Raw genomic sequence first — 16,067 nt, forward strand, 5'->3', positions numbered from 1 at the left:
GTTGGGGTGCTGCCTGTATGTGATAAGGCTGCCCTATAGTTTGGTCAAGTGTTCTTCCGTGTTGCCCAAGAGTCATTCCTCCTTTACAGTCCCGCACCAGCAGGCCAGGCCGCTGGGTTTCCCAATCCGAGACCGGAAGGAACCGGGTAGACAGGAGCACAAGACTCTCATCGACTTTTGGGGAAAACAAAAACACCGATAAACATCCAGACGGTGAAACGAGCAGCAACAGCACCACGCACTCGGGAGCTGGAGGCCGCAGCCTCGCGAGAACCGCCGGGTTGCCGGGCGACGCTTCCGGCTGGCGCGCGCAGCCCCGGGAGCAGGGGAGTTGTGAAATGAGCGGCTAGATCGGCCCGGCGCTGTGAATTCGCCAGCGGGAGCGCGCTCGCGGCCGCGCGTTCTCCGCTTTCCCGGCTCCGTCGCTGACGCGTCGTAGACGTTGGGGAGCGGGAAGGCAGCGGCAGCGGGATCGGGATGAACAGCGGCGGCGGCTTCAGTTTGGGCTTAGGCTTCGGCCTCACCCCCACGTCGGTGATTCAGGTGACGAATCTGTCGTCGGCGGTGACCAGCGAGCAGATGCGGACGCTTTTTTCCTTCCTAGGAGAAATCGAGGAGCTGCGGCTCTACCCCCCGGAGTAAGTGCTGGAGCTCGGCTGGGGGAGGGGCACGGGCGCCATAGAGACCTCGGGAGCCGAGGCGTAGAGGAGAGCGCCGACGCGGGCGCGCAGTGCATGTCACGTGATCGCCCGGGCTTACCTTGGTGCCCATATTTGATTAGGGCACCGGGGTTTCGCCGTCCTGCTCTCCTTATTAGTCGGATTTGGGGGGTTAACTACTGCATGGAGCCCTTACCAAGGATTTAGAATGGTTGCCCTTTCCGTGCCTCCGGGACTTGTGTTCGCTGCTGGGTCTTCGAATTCCGTATCCCCTTCCTCTTATTTCCCCCCCGAACTTAAGATGGCCGCAGGTGGGCCCGGAACAGCCCTCATGGCAAACGCCTCAGAGCGTTTTTCCACTCTGAAAATCGCGGAGACCGCGCCTGAGCCACTGTCCAGTTTTTAAGGCCTTGGTGTCAGGCCGTTTTGCTGACGAGAAAGCCTGCTGCTGGTGACAAGATGGAACTGGGGCTGTATTTGTTCCCCAGGACGGTCGCACAAACTTAGCATCTTGGTTTATCTAACCGAGCGCATCCATGTTCCCAAAGATCATGTCTGTTAGCCCTTTTGGCAACAGATTAAATTTTCCTCCTGAAAGGTCACACTGTCCCAAAGCTTTCAGAAAAAGTGTAGGTCGGTGCAGGGTTATCCCTCACGTATACATTTAAAGTCCAGACCTTGGCTGGCATTCACAGCTCGCGGCCACTTCCCAGATACTGTATTTTGGAATGGTAAAACTTCCCTCGTACGATATTATTTAGAACACTCGCAAGGGGTTTGCAGGTTGTTCACATTCTTGCACACATAAACTTTTTTTTTTAAATGATAGATCTTACAGTATTAAGATCCTCCTTTTTTTGTTCATTATATCAAAATCCTTTGAGGGAAGGGGTAATTGTTACCCAAGATTTATTTCTTTAAAAAAATTTGATTTATTTCGTAGTGATGCATTTAGACCTATTTTTCTTTAGTTTTCTATCTTAGGTTATAACAGTGCTGTTGCATAGCTATATTAAAGTTGTGTGGATATTTAAAATTTACTTTTTAAGTTTTTCTTGTCTGCTTTTTATTTTGGAATATTTCATGGATACAGAAAAGTTGAAAGAGTAATACATTGAAGATCCATGTTCCTTTCACGAGCATTTTGTCTATTTTTGGCTACAGTTGATTATTAAAATTTCCCCAGTTATTCTAATAATGCTTTTTTGTCTGCTTTTGATCTAGTGTGTAATTAGATACACTGTCTCCCTTGAATATGCCAAGTAATCCATGTATTAATAGTTATCTCCTTTAATCTAGGACAGTCCCGTCACCTTTTAAAGATTAGAAAGTCGTGACATTGATATTTTGTTTTGTAGTTCATTTTGTCTTGTAAAATGACTCATAATCTGAGTTTATATAGATGAGATATATAGATGAGGTATATAGAGATATGTGTATATATATATCTTTATATTCATGACGAGATTCAGGTAATACATTTTTGACGAGAATACTGCATAAGTGCACGCACATACATTTTGATTGATTAACCGTGGCATTATTGCTTTAATTAACTTTTGGAAATGCTTTCAGCCATCTCAATTTAAGTTCTCAGAACATTTCTTAATAATTGAGAATTGTTTGGGGGAGTGCCGTATCCTGCAGGCATTGGAATCAGTCAGTAAAATACTTTGTACATGAACCTTTGTAAATCTTGCTTTCAAGGCTGTGGTAATAAGGTATCTCATAGGTAGAAGAAATATATTGCAGAATGTTCTTCATTATCAACATAATATCATTTATTTGGTTGAAACCTGGGTTTGGGTGACAACAGATTGCCATAACTGACAGTAATGGGCCACTTTTTTGAAATCAGATATTATTACTTGGAGTTTAAAAGTCAAAGAGAATAAAAAGTTCTTTACTTAAACATATGGAAGATTACCGTAGCGTATTTCACAAACTGTAGCACAATAAGCAAAATTGTTGGATACGTGTAACATATATAGGCCAGGCAAAATCCTCAACTAGTTTTTCCCTAATTGTAATACTAGATCCCTCATTCATGTTTTGCAGCAATACTGACATGCTTTATTCACAGGTTTTCTGCTTCGTAATGAAGTTGTCATTGCCTGGTCCTTATATTAGAAGACGTGTTTGCAAATTTGGACTGAAATGGATAAAAAATGCAATAGTAGTAGTTGTATTGAAAATATATTGTTTTGCAGTGTCACATAAATTATTTTATGACATCCTTAGAGCGGAGTAGAAACTTAATCGTTTTAAAATTGGAAATATATTCATATTTATTTTCAAATACATATTTCCAGGTATATTGGAAATACATTAATAGAATGTGAAAATAGTTTCTCATTAAAATTTTATGATTGAGCCAGGTGTGGTGGTGTGTACCTATAGTCCCAGCTACTCAGGAGGCTGAGGTGGGAGAATAGCTTGAGCCCAGGAGTTTGATTCCAACCTAAGTAACATACTGAGATCCCTATCTCTTAAAAAAAAAATGACTTAAGTTGCTAATAAGAAAATTCAGATTTGAAATTTAATTATTTTGGCATGATGCAATGGTTGAGTTTCATCTTTATTTTTTAAACATTAACAAGGCTAGGGAATTCGCGTGAACATTCACTGTAAGCGTTAAGAATTCTTATTTGTAGTTTGTCATCCTTTTGTTGTGCTGCCAGTTGATAAATATGTAGAATTACTATTAACTTTTTGCACAGTAAATCAGTCTCACAGCTTGTGAAAACTTTCTTACACAAGTAAGAAATCCTTGTTGTTTTTTCGGTAAATTTTTCATTGAGGTTTAATGTACCTACAGAGAAGTGCACAGGTCATAAGCGCAGGTTGGTGAATCTTTACAAAGTAAACATACAGCACACAGTCAGGATTATCTGCACCCTGTAAGTTCCCTGTGACCCCCTTCAAGTAACTAAACCCTGAAGGGTAAGCCTACCCTGATTTGTAACACTAGACATTTTTCCTGTGTTGATTTTTTTTGCTTGTTGATTTCCTTCACTTCTCTGGTCTTCTAAAGTTCTAAGAAAGAATGTAAAAATCTGTCAGCTACTTAAGTTTATTTAGTTAAAAAAAATATAACCACTAAAGCCACTTTATAGAAAATAGAGAAAAGGAAAGAGCACTTGTGATCTCACCACTCTGTCAAAGCTTCTCTCCATTTCCGTGTATTTCCCTGCAGTCCTTTTCACATGCATTAATAAATATTGGACATATTACCTCATTGGTTTTAAAAATAATTGTATAGTGCTATCATTATGTAATATATGTAATATATCGTAATCAAAGGAATCACACTGATTTTAAACTTTTTTCACTTAATATGTCATAAGCATTTTCTATATTGCTGTTTTATTTATAGTAATAATATTTAGAGATTAGTAATTTCTGAGTGTATTGTGTGTTTTTGAAATTCTTTTTTTTTTTTTTTTTTTTTTTTTGAGACGGAGTCTTGCTCTGTTGCCCAGGCTGGAGTGCAGTGGCGCGATCTCGGCTCACTGCAACCTCCGCCTCCCGGGTTCACGCCATTCTCCTGCCTCAGCCTCTCCGAGTAGCTGGGACTACAGGCGCCCGCCACCACGCCCGGCTAATTTTTTGTATTTTTGGTAGAGACGGGGTTTCACCGTGGTCTCGATCTCCTGACCTCGTGATCCGCCCGCCTCGGCCTCCCAAAGTGCTGGGATTACAAGCGTGAGCCACCGCGCCCGGCGTGTTTTTGAAATTCTATTGTTGGATATTTTGATTGCTTTTTTTGGTATTACAAGTTAGTGGATTTTAGCTAGAAATTGGGAGGTGTGTCTTTTTGATTGTCAACAATGATTAGAAGGCCTGTTGGCATTTAGTAGGTAAATGTTAGCAATTCATAAGCAGTCTTAAACAGGAGGAATTGTGCTAATCCATAGGGCCACTGAAGCTCAATGGAGAAACCCTGTTATAAATAATGCACCAACTAATATTTTTGTACATGATACTGTATGCTTTGCTCATGTTTTGGCATATCTTTTGTGGTAGGTCCTCTGTCCTCTAAAGGATGTATATTAATGTACTGATAAAATATTACACATATTATTATCTCTGGTTTTAAAAATATTGTATAGTGCTATCATTATGTTTAATAAAAGACAAAATAACCAGTTAAGGCCAAGAAATTTAATTGATGCCCAAAAAGTTAGTTCTTTGGTTTCTGCGTTTACCTACCCAGTGAGAAGTTGTAATTTTTTTTGAAAAATTGATAAGATTTTGTATTTTAAAAAACCAAAACTTAAGTCGACGAATGAGGTCAAACTAAAATCTGCTAAATTTGGGTACTGCTATTTTCTTTTTTAAAATTTCTTTCTTTTTTTTTTTTTTTGAGACGGAGTCTCGCTCTGTCGCCCAGGCTGGAGTGCAGTGGCGCAATCTTGGCTCACTACAAGCTCCACCTTCCGGGTTCACGCCATTCTCCTGCCTCAACCTCTCCGAGTAGCTGGGACTACAGGCACCCGCCACCACGCCCGGCTAACTTTTTTGTATTTTTAGTAGAGACGGGATTTCACCGTGGTCTCGGTCTCCTGACCTCGTGATCCGCCCGCCTCGGCCTCCCAAAGTGCTGGGATTACAAGCGTGAGCCACCGCGCCTGGCCTAAAATTTATTTCTAAAATTTTATTTAGTTAAGCAGAGACAGGATTTCACCATGTTGCACAGGCTGGACTCAAACTCCTGGGCTTAAGCAGTCTGCCTGCTTTGCATCCTAAAGTGCTGGGATGACAGATGTGAGCCACTGTGCCTGGCCTGCTAGTTTCTATAGATGCATACATTTAGACCAAATGGAATATGTCACCCCTTTTTATGTTTTTTTTCCCCCAAGGTCTTCCTCGGTTGCCCAGGCTGGTCTTGAACTCCTGGGCACAAGCAAGTACACATTTGTTTGATGAGCTATCTGTGTGTTGGCTTACCACTCTAATAATTTTAGTTTATAATGGTCAAAATAAAATAGTGTTACCATGCCTGAAAATTTCAAATGTTTGCATTTTTATAAAGTAAATGTAAGGTGATCTTCATTTTAAGGAAGGTAATTGGAAATGAAGATTAAGAAAATTGGCCCGGTGCAGTGGCCCACGTCTGTAATCCCAGCACTTTGGAAAGCGGAGGCAGGCAGATCACGATGTCGGGAGTTCGAGACCTGTCTGGCCAAAATAGTGAAATCTTGTTTCTACTAAAAATACAAAAAATTAGCTGGGTGGTGTGCACCTGTAATCCCAGCTACTCAGGAGGCGGCAAGAGAATTGCATGAACCCGGGAGGGGGAGGTTGCAGTGAGCCGGGTTCCCGCCGTTGCACTCCAGCTCGGGTGACGGTGTGAGACTGTGTCTAAAAAAGAAAAGAAAAGAAAGTTGCTTCAATCAGTGGAGTAGCCATACCTAGTATCCATACTTCCATGATAATACTGTTCAGAACAGACCAACATTTTTTTAACCAGTTCCCAGGCTTCTGAAATTTTGGCGGCATATCTTCACATGTGGTTGCATTACAAATCAGACTCGGAATTCCTATTCCTGTGGATGTTTTAAGTTTGAAATGAAGTAGATTTCAACTAGGGGTATTTGGAAATGTGGTTTTAGTTTTCAGTAATGCTTACTTATGTTTACATTCCTTCACAAAAGGATCTGTTAATTTAGAAATGTTGCTTCAGAGATGACTGTCAGGCTCTTGAAGATTTCAGAGGCAAAAGAGTTATTCCTGTTGGAATTGCTAGAGCTTTAGTAGGTTATTATAATCATAGATTGTTTTTGGTTACAAAGGACAGAAACAGTGTTACTCAAGGTACATTGAGAAGAGGCATTATTATTAAAAAGAAAGATTTCACTACATTGAAAAACAGAGATTGTAGTACAGCCAGGCCTCATGGGAACTAGGACTGGGAACTGGAAGGATATCAGCAATCAAGATGACTGTCTGCTTCTTTCTCTCCAGTGTTTATTATCAGTTCGGTTTGTTTCTATCTACTCCGTTTCTTTGCATACCTATTATGTACTCATCATCTGGCCTACAGTTTACTGTAAGTCACCTTCCAGCCCAATAGAGAGAACCTGATTGATTGATGTAGCTCATTTGGTTGAGCCTGACTTCCCAAATTAGAGGTTGCTGGTCAGCCAGGGAAATGGGCCCTTGAGACTGGTGACTAATCATTTACGGCTAGAGAAGCTTATAGGATCTTTTGAGGGTTTCATATAAGGAAACCGTGCTAAGGCCTGTGCCAAAGCAATATAGAATGTCTTGGTAGCACATGTAGGAGGCTGTACCTAATGATTGCGGTATCTTAAGATGGTTTACCAGAAGACTTGGAAATTTGAGCCTTGAAGAAAAGTGGAATTAGCATTCAAAATGGGCATTAGGACATCATAACCAAATGGAACAGCATATATGAAGACCCATATGTTTGTGATGTGTTGCTGGAACCACAGGTATAATTTTTGGGTGCATTTCCATGACGAGGCAAGAACAGAATAGTACCTTTAAGGAAATTTGATTATGTGAAGTGACACAATGAAATTTAGTGTTTAGAAAGATCACTGTGGGAGCTTTTGTGGAAGACCATTAATAAGGATTTGAGGCTGGGTGCTGTGTGATTTGTTAAGAGCTGTTAAGTAATCCACATGAGAAATGATGAGGGTCTGAATTAAGGCATTGGTAATGAGAATGATGAAAAAATTAATGTGACAAATATTTACAAGGTACTCTAAGCAGGATTTATTGACCAATTGGATGAGGAGGACAGAAAGGTCAAGGATAATTTATCAGTTAGAATAAGTAGAGTTTTGGAAATAACTTCAGATCTTTGTAGTTTGACAATTTTTTTTTTTTTTTTTTTTGAGACACAGTTTCACTCTCTTGCCCAGGCTGGAGTGCAGTGGTGTGATCTCAGCTCACTGCAACCTTTGCCTCCCGGATTCAAGCAATTCTTGTGCCTCAGCCTCCCAAGTAGCTGGGATTACAGGTGTGTGGCACCGCACCCAGCTAGTTTTTGTATTTTTAGTAGAGATGGGGTTTCATCATGTTGGCCAGACTGGTCGCAAACTCCTGACATAAGGTGATCTGCCCGCCTCTGCCTCCCATAGTGCTAGGATTACAGGCATGAGCCACCCTGCCTGGCTGACAAAATATTTTTTAGACTAAATTCATGGGGATGGGATCTTTATTCATTGTGGTTATTCACTCTGGGATGAAGTTGATGAGTCCCAACCATCTTTTGAATGTTGCCAGTCATTGTGGCAGAGGGAAAGAGTCAAACAGTGGTTCTCAGAGCTTCTTCAGAATAGTGACACATGTCAGTTCTGCTCATATTTAACTGACTAAAGCAGGTTACATGGCCACACCTAACTTAAAGGAACAGAAAAATGGAATTTTATTGTGTACCTAGAAAGAGCTTTGGAAGTAGTTGGTGGGCAGTGCTTAGGACGGTCACACTAGTGACTCCTAGGTTTCAGACTTGGGTAATATGATGGTATCTTTTACTGAAATGTGGAGTATAGGGGACAGAGGGCAAGACTGGTAAGGAAGGAGGTTGATGAATGTATTTTCAACTTATTTAGTGACCATCAAGGTGTAATATTCCAGCAGGCACTTGTACCTGGGAGTCTAGAGCTCACAAGAGGCCTGAATTGGTGATTTGGTCATGTAAAGGTGGTGAGTTAAGTCTGGATGTGCATACAATTACCTCAGTGTCAGTACACAAGTTGCTTTGACTTAGGTGTTGGATTGGGTAAGGAGGGATTTTTGTTGAGGGCTGAAGTGAATCCTGAATTGGATGCCCTTAGGCAGAAGTGACTTGGATGCTAAGAGGTACATCCTTTTTCTTTTCTTTTTTTTTTTTTTTTTTTTTTGTGAGAAGGAGTCTCGCCCTGTCGCCCAGGCTGGAGTGCAGTGGCATGATCTCGGCTCACTGCAAGCTCCGCCACCCGGGTTCATGCCACCCTCCTGCCTCAGCCTCCCGAGTAGCTGGGACTACAGGCGCCCGCCACCACGCCCGGGTAACTTTTTGTATTTTTAGTAGAGACGGGGTTTCACCGTGTTAGCCAGGGTGGTCTCGATCTCCTGACCTCGTGATCCGCCCGCCTTCCGCCTCGGCCTCCCAAAGAGCTGGGATTGCAGGCGTGAGCCACTGCGCCCGGCGGTACATCTTTCATTTTCAACTTTAATTAGCCTTACTAATTGTGTTAATAATGTAAATAGTTTTAAGTTCTAAATGCAGATGCATTTTATTATCACATTGTTTGGTTAATAGCATGAATATATATAAATTTAACCGTTATTAATGTGGTTATTCTACATTGTTTAAAGATGAATTTGTTCCTGAACGTGAAGAATTACAAAGAAATCTGGATTTTTGGATTTTAAAAACGGCTAATGTTTGTGGGATTGCTAATTTAATAGTATTTCAGAATGGTTTAAAGATTCTTGATTAGTTGAATGATTACAGTTGCATGAAGTTTGGAATTAGATGATTAGACATTAGATGTTAACTTTGCCATTTACTAGTTCCGGAATTGTAGTCAGTTTTCTTTCCTGTTTTGTAAACAAAAGTAAATGACTATTAAGTCATATATATTTTTTAAGTGATCTCTTTTTTTAGTGTGAAAATTTTAAGTGATCTCTCTTTTTTTAATGTGAAAAATCTTAAATGTTTCAAATAGATTTTAATATAAAATCTTTATTACAGATTATGTATATACTTAAGTTTTGGTCTCTTTTTTCCTGCTAAAGACAATTACAGATTTTAATGAAAAGTAATTATGGGGATAGGCTGACAAAATGATTATGCATGAGGATAGTATATTTTCGAATCTAACAGGATGTATTCTAGGAAAAGTTCCTTTCATTTGTGCTTTGTCTGGTTCATTTTTACTATCTGCCTGCCTGGATTAAACTGAACAAGTAGGTCCAGTTAGAGTCTGTGTTGCCTATTAAATATGTAAGATTTTGTTTGTAAAATCTTTTGTCTGGAAAATCTTATCACTGCCCAGCTCTGGTGTATGCAAAAGACCTTAATTTAAATTCCATATTACCTGATTGTTTCTAAGACTATTGTGAAGTTTTTTAGTGATGTAAATGCTTGGGCAACACATTTAGGAAGAATTGGAATGATAAAATTTGAAATCTTGAGGATTGGAGCTTTTATAAAGGGATTTTTGCTTACATATGATACACTTTTTGAGTTAATTTTTGGGTTAAATTAGCTTTTTTTACATTTCACTCAGATTAAGGATTGATTAATTTGAGTTCCAAGTTTTACAAGTAAGGCAGTAGGCCTGCCTGGATTGCCTTCTGTCGTGGTAGACAAATCACCATTAAATGACTAAGTTTCACTATTTTATGTGTTAATGATCCTTAATAACAAAAAGTTTTTAAGTCTTAATTTCGTAAGATTACGTAAAGATTAAGAAAGAAATTTTAAGTGAAAATGATAAAACTAAGCAAATGTTTATTAGTTCAATTGTTTTCTTTTTATCTTGCAGCAACGCACCTCTTGCTTTTTCCTCCAAAGTATGTTATGTTAAGTTTCGTGATCCATCAAGTGTTGGCGTGGCCCAGCATCTAACTAACACGGTTTTTATTGACAGAGCTCTGATAGTTGTTCCTTGTGCAGAAGGTTGGTATCTCGCTTTTTTTCTTCTTATTTGAATTTCTGTCCTGTCTGTTATTGCCTTTAGCTTTCCTAGAGATTGGCAAGTAGACAGTACTCTTGGTGTGTGTATGAAAGTAAGAATGAAATTTGGAGAAGGTAAACATTTTTACCTAATAGTAATATTAAAATGGTTAATTTATGACATGTACATTTGAGATTTTACAATTTAACATTCATAAATTGGCTTCTGGTTTGCTTTGGCTTTCTGTAGTCAATTTGCAGATTGCAAAGAAAGCTTTCTGAAATTAAAAAAATAATTGATATGGGAAATTATTTTAAATGCATAAAGAAGCATTTACCCTGTGTGTTCAATATTAATACTATTACAAATGAAAACAGTGTACACATTTTGGCAAATTGGAGTTAAGTGATATTTATAAGAAAAATATTTGTAATTTATACTTTCAAGTACACTCTTAAGGTAATTTACCTTAATTGTTACTATGAGATCATTATTTTATATTCAATGTAATTGTTTGCTTTGCAACTGGAATTTAATTTTTTCTTTTATTGGCCCCAAAAAGGGCAGGAGGAGTGTTGGAAAAAAAGGAAAGCAATTTTCCAAAGCCTCTATGAAGGAAATAGTTGTTGAAGATAGGAACAAAGGCCTTGAAGTATCCATTAAATTTTATGACCTAAACTGCTTTAAGAACTAATTATTACTAATATTTTTTAGTAACTTCTGTTTACAGAGCCACTCACGTGGCTCTGTGCTGAATTTTGACACTTCTGGTGTGTAATTAACTTTTATTCAGAGCACTGACTAGCATGTGTACAGGATTTTAGAATTGGGTTGTTATAAATTAAAATGTCTTAAAGTAGATTTTCTCTGGTGGATGATTGTAACTGAAACTGTTTTAAACATAAAGGTTTATGGAAAACAGTTTGATGGGCTTTCATATGTAATTTTTAAAACCTCTTTTAGTGGCCAGGCTGACATTAAAATAATATATAATAAGCGGTTTGCTGCACTTTCAAGGTTTTATGCTTATTTCAGAATGCCTGTTCTGGGATGTCAAAAACATTACAGTCTAATACAGTGAGTACCAGGCTTGTATTTTTTAAGTCCCAGAATAGGACATTCTCAGTATTTTTCAGATAAATTTGGAAGTGTCTTTCCCATGCTTGGGGATTAGAGTGGGTAGGGAAGAGATAAAAATGGATTAAAGTTAATTATTGGCCAAATATATCTTTATCTGCTGATCTGTAAGGCTACAGTAAGCCCCAAATTGGTGAGGTGGGAAAGGAGCTGGTGAATGGTTTCGTTCTACAAACTTTGTAGTGAAATTTCATACTGAGGGAAACTGCATGGGAAAAAAGAAATCAGGTAAAAGGTTTATTAAACTGGAATATTAATTATCAGAAAATTAATACCACCAATAACACTGGATCTTTTATTATGTTAGCTTATTACTGAATTGGAAGGAAGAATTTTATCAGTGTTGCTTGGTTGGAACCTGCTATATTCCCATAGAATCTTTCATATGTCTGAGAAGCCCTACTGTATTTTGTTATAAATGTTCAAGATGATGGGCATGTAGATGTCCCTTTCATTGTTTATTTTACTTGATAGAGATGAATAAATGCACAGTCAGATGTACCTTTTTAATGTTTTTAATATTACAATTTGGACAGTTTTACTGTTTTTGAACAGAAAAATTTAAGCATACTTTTATTGCAATTTAGTTATAAGTAAGTAAATATTTTGAAACACTAACCTGCAGTTGGTATTGGTGAAACATTCAGATATACGTTTTTCATTAGTTGTATTAAATACGGCAGAGATGAATTTATGGAACCTCAAGAATTTCACAGTGAGCTGTTAAAATACTGATTATGCACTACAAGCAAAGAAATAGTGCATTATTGTACTAAAAAAGATAGCAGAGTGAGTGTGAAATAACCAAAGGAAAGTATTCCAGTGGAGTAAGTTCTGTAAGAGGAGATGTGCTGTGGTGCTGTAAGCAAGCAGTGTTGTGTTGACCTCACTGAATGCATCCTTTCCTTGATGAACAAACAGCATCATGACATAAGTGAGAAAAACCATAGAAAAAAATTTAAGAAGTTTTTTCAGTTTCTTTGAATTGCTGTTTTTTAGTGTAGACAGTAATGTGAGAAGATCCTAAGCTGTAAAAGTAACATTTGATGTGTAACAGTTTCATGCATATTAAGCCTTAGCCTTTGTTAATAAAACATGCCATTTCAAAATAAAATATGCTTTCATTATACTTGTCCAAATATGACCTCTTTTTGTTGTTGCGTGCATTTCAGATTTCTTTTGATAAATGTTAACACGTAGAAAAAAATACGGTCAAACATAACAAGGGTGTCAGCCTAATCATCAGTCATAACTTTATGTCCACATTTTCTGGTAGATGGATTTTGACTATTAATTTGGTTTTGTATGTTTTCTCTATGTGATATTTGTGCATTATTAGATGACTAGACTGGCCAAGGCAGACCTGTTACACTTGCCTGAGTTAGGCATTGTTTGCCATGCCACTAAACCTGCCGTCAAGTGAAACCTTCATTGGGGAAATGAGATCGGAGTCTGAACCGCAGAAGATGGACGCCCTGTCTCTGTTTTTTATTGTTTTACTTTAATTTCATTTCTTTTTCTTTATTTTGTCCCTTTTTTTGTTTTTGTTTTTGTTTTTGTTTTGTTAAATCTCTTTCACTTTAACTTGTGAGCTGGTTTTCCCAGTTCTTTGTAAATGGTATTTCATTAAGGGTTCATAATGTGTTGCAAATTATATTGGGAGATGATTAGTAGAGCTCAACCTTAAGATAAAGCAAATTTTCATGTGGTAAATTAGGATACAGTGTTGTGAAGCTCATTGTGAGTCTTAATTCGTGTGTATGGACTGATAAGGTACATTTTATTCTTGCAACATTAAAACACTGATAAGTATCTCAGGAACACTTTGTGATCTCAGCGCAACATTTTTCTAGTTTTTTTCCCCCTAGTCTACATCTCTCATAAAAACTGATAGCTTCTAATTTTTGTCCTTCCCCCTGGAATTTTAGGCATACAAAATCATCAAGGAAAATAAGTAAATATAACAATCTGGGAGTAGAGAAGAGCCTCTCGTTTTTATGATGGTTATTTATTATAGAAATTATTTCCTTGACTTACGAAGACTTTTTGTTGCCTATGTGGGGAATGGATATTTGAGAAACTTACTTATTTGTGTGTAGGTTTTTGTTAGCTTGAATTTTTTGTTGAATATTTTTCAGAGGTTACTAGCTTCTAAATGGATTCTGAGATTAGGACTATTACTTTAATACTGTGAGAGATGTTTTCCTCAGTTGACTTTGAGGAGTATAGTTTGGGAAAAATGCTAAATGCTTATTTGTTTTATACTTTTATAAGCTCTGTTATTTGGAGGGTAAATTTGGTAGAATTCTATCTTGGAAATTAAGCAATGGAGCTTTTTCTTAAAGTACTTTTACCATTACCTTTAGGTAATTAGAATAAGTATATAGAGTAATTAGAATGGTAATTAAAAGTTAATTTATTAAAAAATGTGCTTATAGTGGAGTTATACATTTATAGTAGTATACTATATTTATAGTAGTATACACTTTTGAAAGGCAGTGAGAGTCTGACAACCTACTGATATTTAAGCTAAAAGTGAAAGACTTCATAATACTAAGTAGTCAACTTTTGGCCAGTGTTGAATACCCTTTTTGTTTGTATAGTCTTTCTACAATGTCTTCAATAGGTAGTTTTGCTTATTAAAGGACAAGTAATATTAAATTTGGAACATTACTAGATTAGAACTTAGTTTCTTTAGGTGCATACATTAACGTAGTGAAGATGGAGTTTCTGCCTCAAACCTCAATTTATCAAGAACGTTCAGGTTTTACAAACCTTTTAAGATAATACCAATTTATAACATAAGACAGGTGAAATCAATATAAATAGTATAGTGTATATGTGGGTATATATAAATACATGTGTTAATACCAATAACTAATACATATAAAGCAGATTATTGTTATTTGATGTTTTTAATAAGGCCTACCTGCCTTTTGTTGATGCATGTTAAGAAATCTGTTCTCCAGAATTTTTACTGAAATAATAAAGATAACTTTGTTTTTGAAAGTAGTAAAGTAATATAAACTTAGATGCTGCAAAGGTAGAAAATAGTAGGTTTTATTTGCTTCCTATAGATAAGGCATAGCCATTATTTAAATCAAGTTTTAAATTCCGACTTGAGTTCCATCCATGTTTAAAGATATATTCAGATAATGTTGTTTAGGGATTTATCTCTGCACATGTGGTTGTTTTAAATATTTTTACAACTGAAACCAGGCATGCTGCTTGTGAAAATTTACTGCATATGCTGTATTTCAGTTTAGCATGATTTTGTGCATTGTCTTTTAAAACACTTTTGGAGAATTAATAATAGAAATGCTTTACCAGCTACCACATGAGTGTTCTTCTAAATATATCCACATGTAGTCAACTATTTAGGAATTTTTTTTTTTTTTGCCTAAGGGGGATAAGGAAAAATAATGGGCAAGTTGCAGTCCTTATCAGAAGTAATTGATTAGAATTCAGCAATGAATATGACAAATCGTACTTATTTCAGAGTAAGTTTTTCGTTTTTTTAGGTTGTAGGGAGTTTTTTCCTACTGAGTGTTATTAGATTATTTTAATGTTACTATTGTTATTAGGCAATTAAAATGTTTTTAAGCAAGCTTTAAGGCATTAACCTCCCCCTTCAGATAAGTATACATAAATTGGTTCTAAAAGTTAGTAAGAAGTTTTCTGAAACCAGGGAACTTTTTTTTTCCTAAAACATTTTTAGTAGTTTCCCAAGGCATATTTTTTGGAACTGAATTCTTTTAGGCATCTCTGATGTTGGTGAGATGCCTTATTAACTGAATGGATGTAGGCTTCCTTTTACGTTGAAGTTGATTACATGGAGTAAGTTTTTGTTTTCTACTTGAAATTAAATGGAATCTGTTGGAGGGTTATCAAAATTGTTTGCATCACAAATAGGTAGTTTCAGTAACAGGATAGGGGCACTCATTAAGAAATTTCAATTCGCACATATTTGTTTTTTCTTTTTCTTTTTTTTGACTAATTTGGTTATTTGCCATTTCTGGGGATTAAACTTTAAAAAATGTTCTTCTTTTCTGTATCTGATGTTCTGTGTGCTATTAGTGATGCAGCCAACACGAACGGTTGTCATGTGTAACACAACTTTCGATCACCGCGAAAACACCGTCCTGGGAAAGCGTCCATGCTTGATATCGTTTGGTTCATGAACATTAAGTTTCCAGTACAGGTGACCCATAGCTCAAAGTGTTAAATAATTGTCTACATTATTCAATTTTTAAAATAATATTCCATTAATGAGATTGTTAATATTTGAAGTTTTGCTCACTTTTATTTTTCCTAGTAGAGCAGGATAAAAGGAAAGACTTAAGTTCTTATTTATTTCTTTATACGGATCTGATAGATAGATTCATTTATTATTATTATTTTTTAACTGCAAGGGTAATTGTAAAATCATAGTGTAAAGTTTGTGTGGTGTTTCTGCTTTTTGTAATGTTTGGAACTTGCCTCTGCAGGTAAAATCCCAGAGGAATCCAAAGCCCTCTCTTTATTGGCTCCTGCCCCAACCATGACAAGTCTGATGCCTGGTGCAGGATTGCTTCCAATACCGACCCCAAATCCTTTGACTACTGTAAGTACTATGAGCTCTCTTATGAAA

The 16,067-nt window shown here is 37.2% G+C and overlaps 1 protein-coding gene across 4 annotated transcripts in view; it reads left to right on the forward strand.

Annotated features, from left to right (window-relative positions):
- The first annotated feature begins 362 nt into the window (after positions 1–362).
- SREK1 (splicing regulatory glutamic acid and lysine rich protein 1) overlaps positions 363–16,067 on the forward strand; it is a 36,888-nt gene continuing 21,183 nt past the window's right edge. Inside the window, exons 1-3 of one of the 4 annotated variants that reach the window (XM_032144581.2) lie at positions 363–638; positions 10,169–10,302; positions 15,925–16,040. In XM_032144581.2, coding sequence (XP_032000472.1) covers positions 478–638; positions 10,169–10,302; positions 15,925–16,040 — 411 coding nt within the window. In that variant the 5' untranslated portion in view covers positions 363–477. Of the gene's footprint in view, positions 639–10,168; positions 10,303–10,733; positions 15,639–15,924; positions 16,041–16,067 lie in introns of those variants that run through there. The other 3 variants (XM_032144580.3, XM_058433886.1, XM_032144583.2) reach the window with 3 other exon arrangements.

Source organism: Hylobates moloch, unplaced genomic scaffold (assembly GCF_009828535.3).
Source record: "Hylobates moloch isolate HMO894 unplaced genomic scaffold, HMol_V3 SCAFFOLD_23, whole genome shotgun sequence".
NCBI classification, from domain to species: Eukaryota; Metazoa; Chordata; class Mammalia; order Primates; family Hylobatidae; genus Hylobates; species Hylobates moloch.